At 42.9% G+C, this 13,202-nt stretch overlaps 2 protein-coding genes across 2 annotated transcripts in view; one reads left to right on the forward strand and one right to left on the reverse strand.

Annotated features, from left to right (window-relative positions):
• slc5a10 (solute carrier family 5 member 10) overlaps positions 1–13,202 on the reverse strand; it is a gene marked incomplete at its 5' end in the record, with an annotated part of 47,341 nt that overhangs the window by 13,476 nt on the left and 20,663 nt on the right. Inside the window, 2 exons of the mRNA XM_079552631.1 lie at positions 195–302; positions 10,036–10,171. Coding sequence (XP_079408757.1) covers positions 195–302; positions 10,036–10,171 — 244 coding nt within the window. The remainder of the gene's footprint in view (positions 1–194; positions 303–10,035; positions 10,172–13,202) is intronic.
• fam83gb (family with sequence similarity 83 member Gb) lies at positions 826–11,673 on the forward strand. Its single transcript, XM_079552624.1, has 5 exons — positions 826–2,085; positions 3,291–3,458; positions 4,226–4,350; positions 6,062–7,421; positions 10,927–11,673. Exons 1-5 carry the CDS (start codon positions 1,582–1,584, stop codon positions 11,278–11,280), a joined length of 2,511 nt encoding a protein of 836 aa, XP_079408750.1. The 5' UTR covers positions 826–1,581; the 3' UTR covers positions 11,281–11,673.

The following is a 13,202-nucleotide window of genomic DNA, read 5'->3' on the forward strand; positions in this document are numbered from 1 at the left end:
ATGTTTTTATGTGGAACATTAATGATATAACCTGTGTCCACTGACTAACCCTTAAAATTGCACCACTGTTTGAAGCCAGGATGGGGGGAAAAAATAGTGTAGGGTATTTTTTTCATGTGGTTATAATGGACATTTCTGTTTCTATAGCTCTCTGTGCTTGCAAACCCTAAACCCTACTCGTATGTAGTTCTTACCACTTGGCATTAGCTCAATCACCAGTTTGGGAAAGGCAATGTTGGAGCATCCCACCTCAGCTCCACAAACACGAAAACACTCCTCGGGATCCACACAACCGACTGAATCTGCAATAGACACATGATATTATTGCATGGAGTTACATCCTCACTTAGAAATGCCAAGGTGTCAACATGTTCTTTGTAATAGTCACCCTCAAGTCAGGCAGTAGTAGAAGTAGTATACATAGTAATAATATTTCAGTTGGCAAACTTCCTGCCTCCTTTATCTTGGTTCAGAATTGAAAATGCAAACACATGTCGGTCTGAAACACAACCATATAAAATACCTCCTTTCTCCGTAACATGATCCACTCAAGTCCACACTGACACCGAATACTTTGATCAGGAGAAGTGGTCTTTTGTGTCTCCTTAAACACACACTCTCCTCTATTTCAGTGATGCTGTCATCCAAGCATATGGCCAACTACTTTCTCACACATCATGTGATTTGGTCAATCTTTGCACAAATATGTAGGCCAATAGTCAGACTACTTTTCTGCTCTCCTCTTTACATTTGAGACAGCACCGCCTCCTGTTCTCACTCCACACACATAAACTGCGGGCGTGTGGGAGAATAACGTACTTCTCACCCGGGCGTCCGGACAAGAGGGAGGGGTTAACCTCCTTTTCCTGACCGACACTCCGCCTTCAGCCCCCGGTAATCGAGCTTCCGTTGGCAAATTCCTGGTACAGAATTGAACGGCTGGTCGCTGGACCAGGGGCTATGCGTGTCTGGAGAACTAAAACAGACTATTGGGGACAAACAGAGGACTTTGTCGAGGTTTTGTGTCTTTCGAGGAAGTCAACAAGTTGCCATCTTGACGCGTGGACAGCTGTGAGCTGGAGCCTGGAGGCGAAGGGCTTTCAGACAAAGGGGAGGAAAAGTGACTCGTCAGCGACTCATGCCTTGTTTCATTGAGTTTACCGGAGGACTGAGCGAGGATTCATGTCTGGTTCTGTTGCTGCAGACTCCTACATGCGGCGTTGGTCTGTCTGCCACAGTCACAGTCCTTGCAGCCCGTGCGCGCACAGCCTCGCGGGCCCGCAGTCAAACCGGGTCGTGCAGGTAATCGTCAGGTAAAGGCGTGCCTGGGTCTGAGGGAGGAGTGCTTTGTTCCACCTGCTCCTGACAGTGTTTGTTACACAGCCAAAGCAGCGGGACTGGGGGCGGTGTGGAGCTGATCTAACCCGTTATCTCTCAGATGAAACTTTCTTGTTTACGCGTTCAGGAGCTCAGATCACGCGGACTTTTGGACAGCGCTCATGACTTAAACCACTTTTCCCCGCTGTGACTCCGTGGACTGAGTGAGTTTTGTTGTTCATTTTTGACGGGGTCACCAGGACCATGGCGCTGTCCCAGGTTCAGTGCCTGGACGACCACCACGTCAACTGGCGCGTGAACGAGAGCAAGCCGGAGTTCTTCTACAGCGAGGACCAGCGGCTCGCGGTGGAGATCCTGGTGAACCACGGCCGTGATGACTTCATGGACTTTCTCAAGACGCGTGATGTTCGCCAGTTCCTCTCAGACGCGGAGCTGGATCTGATCGAAAACAACACGGAGCTGTACCGGCCGGGTCACGAGCACCACCAGCGACCAGACACCCCTATGACCCCGGGATCAGGCAACATGACCCCGGGGGCCGGGGAGGACGCGGGCGGAGACGGGGCGATTTCACTCCAGTACTGGCCTGACCGCTCCGAGTGGTCAGTGGCGGAACTGGACCTGGGCTGGCCCGAGTCCATCTCCTACCGGGGGGTGACACGCGTGACGGTGTACACGCAGCCCTCATATGACGGGCAAACTCACATCAAGGAGGTGGTGCGCAAAAGCATCGCGTCTGCGCAGAAGGTATGCGTCATGTTTAGGTGATGGGCTCTATCAATACAACACTGGACTTTTGACGATGACACATGAGAGCCCCAGAAAAACCTTTCTAACGCTGCCAAGTGTTTGTGTCACTTTGCCAAGGTCAATAACTGCTAGACTATCTGACCTTGTATGAAACTACCCTGCCCTACCATAAACCGTTGGATATAAAAGTCCTTCTATATGAGCCAATACTCATTCTATTTGTAATTGTTTTAATTCAACGAAATTGTACATGTAAATATGTGAGATTGGCCCACAGCTCTTTTCCATTTCTAGTCCCTTTGGCGATTTGGTGTAGCATCTGCAGAACAGTCAATTATACAGAAACATTGTAAAACACTTTTGAAAAGATAAACGGTTACACCAACAGCCTCTGATATTAAAGTGTATCTATAAATTTGGTGTTATTAAGAGATCACGACTACATCTTTGGCCTTCCAGCAGCCATTTTTTAATGCTTTGATGAACGGTCTTGATGATCTGTAGATCTGGTGAAGCAATAACAGGCAGTGCTTAAACAACACATGGCTGAATAGTGAGTGGTTAACTGAAAAAAGTTTGAGAAACACTTATTCAGGCTCTGACATAAGCGTCAGAAAGAGACATATTGAGGTAATACGGCCTCAATATGGATCAGGAAGCACAGATTTTATCCAAAGAAAATGCTGTCCTGTGTTTTATTATCACAAATAAAAGCCAGTGCACTAAACCAGTTCTTTTAGTTGCCATGAATTGTGCAAAAACAGCCTCAGTCTTTTACTAACAGCGCACACTGACTGAACATCACGCATCATGTGTCTTTACCTCTCACTGCCTTGTTGCACATTCCAGGGTTTCTCTTTGCCCTACATCCTGCTGCATGTGCCTGACCTGCACATGCACATCACTCAGCCTTAATGAAACACGTCTCACGTCCACACGTGTGAGAAACGGCAGCACATAAATGACACGGCAATACCTTAGAGCCTATACACTAAACAGGAAAATCTACTCGGCGATACCTTTGGGTGGAGATTTTGTTTTAACATGTCATAAGCATTCCTTTAACGCATTTGTAGCTACTTTATTCATTATTTCTTTAACATATAAGCATTATTCCTAATCCTACCTGAGATGAGTAATAACCCTATCCTCCAAGAAAGTGAAAACCATTCTTTTAATTCCCTGACTGTTTGTTTTTGTAGGTGATCGCTGTGGTCATGGACGTTTTCACGGATGTGGATATCTTTCGCGATCTGCTGGATGCGTCCTACAAACGCAGAATTCCAGTGTACATCATCATCGACTCTGCGTCTGTGCCCTGCTTCCTGTCCATGTGCGGCCGAGCTGATATGCACCGCGGGCACCTCAAGGTAACACACACCCACAGGATGTTTTGGATTGAATGAACTGGGTGAAATAGTGCGGACAAGACAACAGGCACTTTCCAACGCCGTACCAAAGTTGATTAATATAACGCACGTGCTGAGAGTAGCCACAATATTTACCCATTTAAGAGTATAGTAAAGCTAGAGTCCTGAGTAAGTGTGTGGATTTCTTCAACAACATGTCACTCAAGCTTGAATACGCCAGTCAATTAAATGTGTTCGATCTAGCAGTTTATTCTCTGGCTCATATATAGCCACAGAAAGAACCTCATTGGCCTAGGCTGAACAGGTTTCTGCAGGCATGGCGGGAAAAGGTGCAAGCACCAGCTAGTCGAGTTGCTGGAATCTCTTTGTTATCCTTTGGGTTGGCAACAACAATTAAGTTTAGCTATACTTTTCACTTCTGCAATTTGTTTACGCTCAGTTCTCCTTTCCGTCTTCATTGTTGGACCTCTCACCGTCGTTATCTCAAATCTAGACCATAATAGTGTTTATGGCATCAGTGCTCTCCTGTGAGATGTAACACAGAACTCACTTCATAAAACCACACCCTTATCACAGGCCAAAAGACAAACAACACAGGGTGTGCCATTGAAGCTTGCACCTACTTACAGCTTTAGTACCAACCGAGTCTGCCAGCATTACTATGGCATTATTAGTTTTGACTCGAATGGCATTGTTTATATGTCAACGTTTGCATCTTCCATTGCTCTCAGCGCATTATAATATGTGTCTTTTCTGCACGTTTTCAGAATATGCGGGTTCGCAGTTGTGGAGGTGTGGAGTTTCTATTGCGCTCGGCTCAAAAAGTGCGAGGATCTTTGAAGGAAAAGTTCATTCTGGTGGATGGGGACCGAGCCATCACAGGTTCATACAGGTGAGGGTGGCAGCTACACGCGAACAAAGCTAAAAGAATCATCGACTCCAACGACCATCTTTTTTCTCGACGCAGAAAGCACTGGAAAATACATTTAAAGTTGACATATCACATATCTTGCATTAAATGTGACTTTTAAACCTGCTTTTGTGAACCATAGCATGTTTCATAACTTTAATTACCGCAAATGGAAAGAACATTTGATCACCAAGAACTGGGTTAGTTTGCATCTCGATGTTCGATTGATGCTCACTCTGCAGCAATTGGCAATTGAACTGAAAATACAAGCTTTCATTTTCATCAACATACTAACAAATTAAATTGGGCTATAAACACAATATTACGCAAACCTGTGTGAATGAACCCAAAATATATACATTATATTTTTGGTCTAGCCAGGTCGATTTTTCATAAGGAAACTTATGAAACGTGGTTGAAAATCTAAAAAAGTTTATTGTGCATGATATGTCCCCATCAAAGTGAGCTTGCACATTTCACTAGAAATTTGACAACAAATTTAAGATTTTTTGCTGAAAATTCATCTTTGACATTTTTTAATTCTAAGTGGGCACAGATGTGACTGAAGATGTAAACATTCCAGAACTGTCACTAATGGGCCATGTGAGTCCCAGTTATATCCTTGGAATTGTGTTCATCTTTTCTTGATAAACCTTTCACTGTTAAACTAAGATTGATACTTACCACTGACATTATCCCATCAAACTTAGTAATAGGTTGAAAAACATGAAAACATTTGCACTTTAACTGTAGTCTCCTTTGTCGTCCCAAGGCCACTGCGGCAAAAAATATGGTTTTGGCATTGATTATCATTAATTGATTTCACAAAAAGTGAACGCTAATATGCTAATGTGTCCGTCTGTAATTTAAGTTTCCTACAAAGTGCAAATACTAAGTAGCTACAAGTCCATTCCCAGGTTCAGTCCTGTCTGATTCCTTGCAGCACATTTTTAAACATGGAATTTTGCCAAATACTTGCTTCAACATAATGAGAACTGAGAAATTAACCCATTAACTGATGTGTGATACATTTCAGATAAATAAGTTTAACATTAACTCCACAAGTTAAAATATGTGAAAACAGTCAAATATAGAAAATCCATGGATGACATGGCATACTTTTTTTTTTGACTCAGCGCACACAGAGAAGCTTCTTTTCTCAGTAAGAATTCACAGCCTCTCTTTTGTTCCCATGTGGAGAAAGTGTGTGACGCCTCACTAGTGCAAAGAATACTAAGTAGACCAGATATTCTTAAAGCCTAGATTATATTAAATGGAAAAAACAAATACTGTATGTGGGATTGTACATGTCCTGACTCTTCTAGTATTTGGGATTCTAATATGCCTGCTTCATACATTCAGTGATGTCAGGCCAAGTCTTGCCGTGCCATTACTTGTTCTTATTTTACTGCATTCCACACTGCCCTGTAACCGTGCCCATGCTGACCGTGCTATTCATCTCTTAAACAAGGAAGCACATTCACAGATCTTGTGAAGCAAATTACAAGTTGCTGACTAAGTGCCAGTAAAAAAAGTGCCAGTCTACATTAAATGATTCAGTGTAATAATTAATCTAAAAATGTGCTTAAAACTGTGAGTTCATCAAGCATGTAGTATTTCACATTGAATGCAGTTTCAACAAAAGTAGCAGCATTCTTTCCAAAGCTAAAAGTGTGTTGTTGTGCTCTTTCAGCTTCACCTGGTCGTCCTCTCGCCTGGACCGTAACCTCATCACGGCCGTCTCAGGGCAAGCCGTGGAGACCTTTGACCTCCAGTTCCGCGACCTTTACCTCTTGTCCCGGGGCGTGTCTCTCAACAAAATCCCGATGGCTGACGAACCCATCCCAGACCCCATCCCCCAGGCCGCCCCTGTCCCCGTCTCCGCGGCCGTGGCCCGCAAGCTCATCAACCCCAAATACGCCCTGGTTGCCACGGGGACCCACACGAGCCCCTCGTCCTCCGACCAAAACTCCAGCAGACAGAACTCCAGCACCCAGCTCCCTGCGGGAGTGAAGATCATGAAGGGTCGTCTTAGGACGGTTCACGAGCCGCCGCCTTTACATCCGGGATTAGCGCATCTCGAAAAGGCTTACTTGATTCCGTATCTTCCTACCTGGCCTGAGCCGGATCCTCCCAGTGATGTGATTGGCTTCATAAACATTAGAGATGACAAAAGAGCCCATCAGGTTCACTTGCAGCGGTCGGAAAGGTTTGAAGTGAGCCAAGCGATACGTTTTACCTCGCCACTGTCCGCGCCAACTGAGAAGGATGACCAGACTGCCCCGACTCCCACTGACGAGGCGGAGAACGTTGAGCGATCGAAGAATACGCCCCCAGAGGCCAAAACACAAGCAGAGGTGAAAACACCCTCTGTAACAAGTAAAGATGAAGTAGATCGTAAAGAGGAACTGCAAAAGACTGAAGTTCAGAAAGACGATGGTAAACCTAGCCAGAATATTCCAATATCACAACAAAATATCACAAAGAACGAACAGCCGATGGACGTTGCAAACCCGGATTTAGAAACACAAAACGTCGCACCGCCAGTTCCCAAGCGCCGCACTTTACAGTTAGTAATAGACACAGCGTCCACAGAGAAACCCTCAGAGGCCCAAGTGACGCTGGTTAAAATGGACCAAGTGGATTCCTCCGACAACGAGTTGGAACCCGGTGGGGTGAAAATGACCCGGCACCGGCTCCAGTCCCAAAGAGAGGAGAGGGGCTCGGTCAGCAACGAGGAAGGCAGTCAGGACAGCACAAAAGTCATCTGCGATCGGGGGATTGGCAGCGAAGACCCCTCAAGTAACTCCACGGGCTCCTCAGAGGAGTTCTACGACGCCCAGGCGGAGCAGCACAAGGAGATGATGATGAACGGGGGGTCCAGCCAGGGGCACAGACCGGGAGACGGTCTAAACGTGATGGCCCGCTTCTCCCAGAGCATGCTGGACCTCAGGGAACCCGCCGTGCAGACGGACGACAGCATGGCGCTCCTCCGGCAGTCGCAGCAGATGAGGCGGCAGAACTTTCCATCACCGCACAGGCATATAGGGCAGGTGAGCACTCTTTACTTACCAATGCTGCTTATATACTGTAAGTTTTGACCTTTTGAAGAGTGATGTTTTTCTTGAAAAGTCAGCTGTCTAAATCCAGAAATGGAGGAGCTGTAATCAAATCTGCTCAGGACTTAATTGTTAAGACCGGCCCTTTGATTATCGCAACTATTCCAAACCTAATTGAAAAACTCACAACCCTTGTACAAAAACAATACAAGCACACAAAAACACAGGACTAGATACAGGCATGTCACATGTTATAGTGCTCACTTACTTTAAAATTGTAGCTTACAGACTGTTGGAAAATCTGCAAAGTACTAAGCTATGTTAAAACGCAAGGTTCAAAATTGGGCTATTGAAGTAACTTGCAATACGACTCTGCAAAATCACGATAATGATATTTCACAAAACCATTTCAACACAATATGTTCCATTCTGATTAAACACAAATTTTAGTTTTTCAGCAAATTGTGTCAAAACAAGACTTCAGACACTACATCAGGACCAAAACAAGACTCAAGTTTTACCAAATTAGGACATGTTAAACTAAAACTGAACTTCCACACATTTATAAGTTTAATGCAGGGTTTGAAAGAAAGAGTGTTGATCTCGGTCAGATGAAAACTTGAGTGATGTTGTGACATACTGTGGCTTCTTACAATATTGCTTTTTTGTGATATATTGTGCAGCTGAGTTCAAAACTGACCAGGGAGTTACACGCTGTGTCATATGGGAGTCCTAAAAACCTAAAAATCCTTTCACCAGAAGCCAGCTACATAAACAGGATGTATTGGGAGAGAAGAGAGCAGGAAGGCTCACCACCCTGATTAGTTCATTGATTTAGACCAGGGGTCACCAACGTGGTGCCCGCGGGCACCCAGGGGCCCTTTGGGGCATGTCCAGTAGCCCTTGGGACTTTTTCTAAAGTCTAAAACACTTTTTTTTTTAATCTAATTCTTAAAATTACAGTTATTTTGGTTCTTGTGACTCGGTATGAGTTTAAAATAAAGCTATTTTAATATAATATGGGGTCAATATCCTATAAGTGAACAGTGTATGTTTAAGTCTTTAGGATTTGTTTTTAACTGGTAGCCCTCGAACAACTTAATGCTCTTAAAGTAGCCCTCAGCTGAAATAAGGTTGGTGACCCCTGATTTAGATTTTATTTTCTCTTTAAACAGAGGGCTGGAGTTCTCTGGCTCATTTTTATAGGTTAAAATCTGAGATCCATGACTCAAGAAAGCCCATGGATGGGGTGTAAATAGTGCCAGATTCGCACTGTGGAGGGCTATAGTAAGTACGTCCCCATCCACACAGCGGTGAAATTCGTTGTCTTTACTGTGGGCCTGTGTACATTTAGTCTAAACTACGTTGGTCTGGTGTTCCCACGTGGCTCCACTGACTCAGTTTATGGCTTATGAACAACATCACTAAGGGAGCACTAAATCATGTAGTGACACACAGATTAAATGAGTAATTCTGAGTACTTGCTATAAATGAAATTAAGTAGCCATATTTAGCATTAAACTCTAAACACAAACAAGCTGTGAATAAATGAAGAGGTTGTTGCAACAAAAGGGAAATGGTCCGCGAGTTCCTGAAGCATGAGATGTTTGTTTTGGACTTGAAGAAATATGCAGCCTCTATCCGCACAGGCTTTGAAAAAAAAAGGAACAAAATGCAGTTATTGTTAAGAACTCGGGACTGTCGGTATGCAGCCTCTTATTCCAAACTGAATCAGGAACGATTTACCCGCAAATAAAATATCACACAATGTTATCAGTAATAACCTTTCACTGTTTTTGACCTTCATTTACAGTAGTTTTCTCTTGCAGACATTTTCAAAACGGCACGCTTTTACTTAAACTTTCAAGCAAATCCCAAACGACAATGCAACATCACATTACATACAAAACCAGCAAAAAGCCATTGGGAAAAATAATAGCATGGCTTTTCTCTTTGCATGGTGGTGTTTTCAAAGGTCAAATCCGATGACAGATATATTTCAACCACAATCTTGAGCCACATGCAGCTCTGCGAAGCATCTGGTGCAACTCTTTTAACATTTGATGAAAACAAATTATACCCCACAGTGTTTTTGAGTGATGAGCATGCTAAAAAAAAACATTAAGCTTCATTTCAATTGTTATATTTTGGTTGTAGTAATCCCTGTTGCCGTGTCTGACTTGTTTTTAGAGTGAGAAAGTTATATTAGTTAGAAAATGACACTTTGCCCAAGTTGGTGACAAATGAGCTCTTAAAAATCCATTTAAATTAATGGAAATATACACCCAAGCCCCACACACCCTGAACAAACATGGTATGTTTGAACATGTAAAACAAAGACTGCTTGTGCAAGTGTCAAACATACTTTAGAACGCTCGAAAGCCACCGAGATCCTCACAGGAAGACGTAAGAATCATGTGATCGAAGCCCAGATAAACTGCCCTGATGTGGAAGTTCCCTGAATTAAAGGAAGCCACATCAGACCTCGGTGCTGAGTCAATGTTACAGGAAAAGCGCATGCACGAACCTCAAACTAAAGGGTGTGTTTTCTCCGCGGCATTTAGGCAAGTGGCTGCATGCGGGCGAGGTGCGCTGGATGTGTACGCACCTGGATAGAGGGCTCGGCTGATCATGCCAGGCAGGATGATGAAAATAAAGGGCAGGAACTTCAGATAGGCAGCCATGATGGAGGCTCCTTTTACATGACTCATGTTCTTGGCAGACAGGGACCTCTGAACGATCACCTATGGGGAAATGAAAGGATGATTAGCGTGGAATGGCATCCAATGAAGCCAATTAGTTTATTTTTATTAAACATAATGTTTGTTTGTTTTGCAATAATCCCTGTGGTTGGAATAATCTCTAACAAACACCACCTTACAGTAGTGTGAGTAAATTACAGTAGTTGAGCATCCAATACATTTTTTTTCTGTAGTTGTAGTTGTTATATTAGTGACGAGGTAAAATATGCCGGTGGCTGTCAAAAAGGAATTATTTTAAAAATTCTATAGATATGTTTTTGTGGTGAAATATATCATGAGGTGGTACTTGATTTGATGCAAATTTTGGAGATTTTTTTTTCTTTTTTTTTTTTTTAATATGCAAAAATTTAAATGTGATCACATAGGATTTTTTTGTTCAGCCTATTTTTAATCTATAGGAGAGGAAATGAAACTATGGGGGCATCCGTCTCTTTTTTTCATCAGTCTTCCTGTTTTCAGTGTTGTGATTAGATTTGCAATTGTGTGTTTAGTTCACATAGCACATTTTAAACACACCCAGATGCGCAAACATTTCAGAAAAGACTAACGTGCTAAACTAACTTGAGACTCTCAGAGATTTCATTGTGCGTTTGTAGTGATCTAAGCTGAAGAGTTAGTTGTTTGCGACGGACTCATTGCAGCCTTTGCGATTTGAACCATGCATATCGGGTCTTCTGTTGAAAAGGTTCAAATACATACAAATCTAATGAATCCTAATTTCTGTTTGCCTCTGCCAGCTGTTCCAGTCCTCCAGATCTCCGGGACGAGCGAAAGTAATCGTCGCGAAGCCGGGGACTTTCCACCGTCCGTCCAGAGCGGCGGCCCCCGTGATCGGAGGGCACAGGTACTGGCAAACTCAGTTGCTACATCCAGATTCAGCCCAGCCCAGCTCTCAGACGCGCTCGGGACGATCGCCGCGGCGCCACAGTCCCGGCAACAGGAAGGGCCACCAGGCGTCTGAGCAGGCCGCCGCCAACCCCGCGGGACTGTTAGGAGTGTCTTACTCAAAACTGAGCAACTTAAAGCACTTGAAGGCGCGGGCTGGAGCCTCACAGAAGAAAGTGCCACAAATGAACAAGCCCAACAGATGAAAATACTGGCTGCTAAAGCATACGTCAAATCAAGAACTGTAATACTTTTTATTATGGTGACCTTTGTAATTAGAACATCTTAACTGGCAAGAACTGAACAGGTAACATGCTTTGGGTTCAACAACATGGAAGTTTGTTGCTTCTGCAGTGAAAAGGATTTCCCTTCAATTGACTTGTTGTACAATATGGCTATGCTAATTCCGATGACTGAAGATGTGAGCGCCAGTTGTTCCTGTTTATTTCCTATTCAAATGATCTTACACCCATTTGAATAAGGATATTTTCTAAAGAATTTTGTGGTGGAAGGCGAGTTCCTGGTAGATGATCACTTACTCCGTGTGAAGAGCTTTATTTCATGTTAGCAGTTAGCTTCAAGACAAACTTTCCAACCTTTATAAACACAGACGTCTCCTCCTTTGAAATATTTACATTTTAGTTTTCAACACGCAGCAAGTGTCTACCGTGAACTCTTTGTCCACCATGGAACCTATGATTATTTGATTATTCGATCGGAAGCGAAGTGACTCAAGACTTCAGGTTAGCGGAACTAGCTTAGCCACATCGCACAGTGAACCAATAAAGAAATTCTGACTCTGAATGTATGTTTTAACACGTAACTCAGCTCTCACTTAAAGCCACTCACATCAACATTTCAGGATATACTCGCTACATCACAGGAAATGCTGATAAATGTGACAGCGATACCAAACATGCTAAAATAAGGCATTTGGAAGAGGACCTAATGTATTTAAACCAAATTTTTGGCTACCTAAACATTTTTTTAAGGTACTTTTGACCAATAAAAACTCCCAGAATAAAATGCTTGTATTTTATTCCATTTATCGGGTGAAATGTTACGCTGCTTGGCTTTAAGTGTAATTTTTTGTGTTTTTATTAAATTATGGCGGCCACTGGTGAATTTATTTAGCTGCTGAACACGAGATCTGGATGAGCGTTTTGTCTTCTTCCTAGATATGAACCCGTTGTGTAAAGATGGAGCCATTCGTCTGGACTCTCGAGTTTCAACTCCCAACCCTGACACGAATGCCTTCTAAGGCAAATTGAAACCTTAGAAGGCAACGCAACTTCACTCAGAAGCTAGTATAGATGCATCAAAGTTATTTTCAGCTGAAAGGAAAAAAAGGAAAAAACGATCTTAGAAGGAAACAACATTCTTATTCCTGAAGTTCTGGTCATTTGATGTTTTTGTCCCCGTACAATTACTTCATTTAACCAGAGCAGTGTTTTGAGATGGTATTTCAAACACCCGTGTTATTATCAACTGTTTTTTATTTCTGAACTAAAAGACAGCAGACCATTTTTGTCTGATTACTGTGTTCTATCGTAGGGTGTTTTTTTATTTAGGGTTGTTCAGTTAGTTTGTACATAGATGGAAACGGCACTCTTTTTAAGTGGAAAATGCCCGATAACGAAGAGTGGGCTGAAAGTCTGTACATGCTTTGTAAATATTTGAGGATTCTGTGGCCTAAAGTGTAAATAAAGAATAATAATATGCTACTGTTGATTTGGTGACATCATTCCTGTTAAACACCTTTGAGCCCAAAGCACTAAGCTGTTTGTTTTAGGCTTGTTTACAGACAGAGTGTTCATGGCAAGCATGCAGAATGAATTACATCATTTTCTAGCACACTTAGTGATAGTCTTTTTCAGTTTCTGTGATCCTACATATCTTTAGCCTGGTAGTAAGCACTACCCAAAGTCATATTTGAAGGTTCAGGGAACTTACTTACATGTTTCAAGAGAAGAGAAATCAGAATATTATTAATTTTCAAAGCTCTCAGTCATCCACGAGTATCCCACTGAAGTAAAGGTTTTCAAAAAGTAGTCATATGGGCAGGGTTGTTAAAGGTGCAACTTTTTATGTGGAAAAGTTGTTATTTCTGTGTATTTTACCTTGTAGT

The sequence above is a fragment of the Gobius niger genome (genome assembly GCF_951799975.1).
Source record: "Gobius niger genome assembly, chromosome: 3".
NCBI lineage: Eukaryota > Metazoa > Chordata > Actinopteri > Gobiiformes > Gobiidae > Gobius > Gobius niger.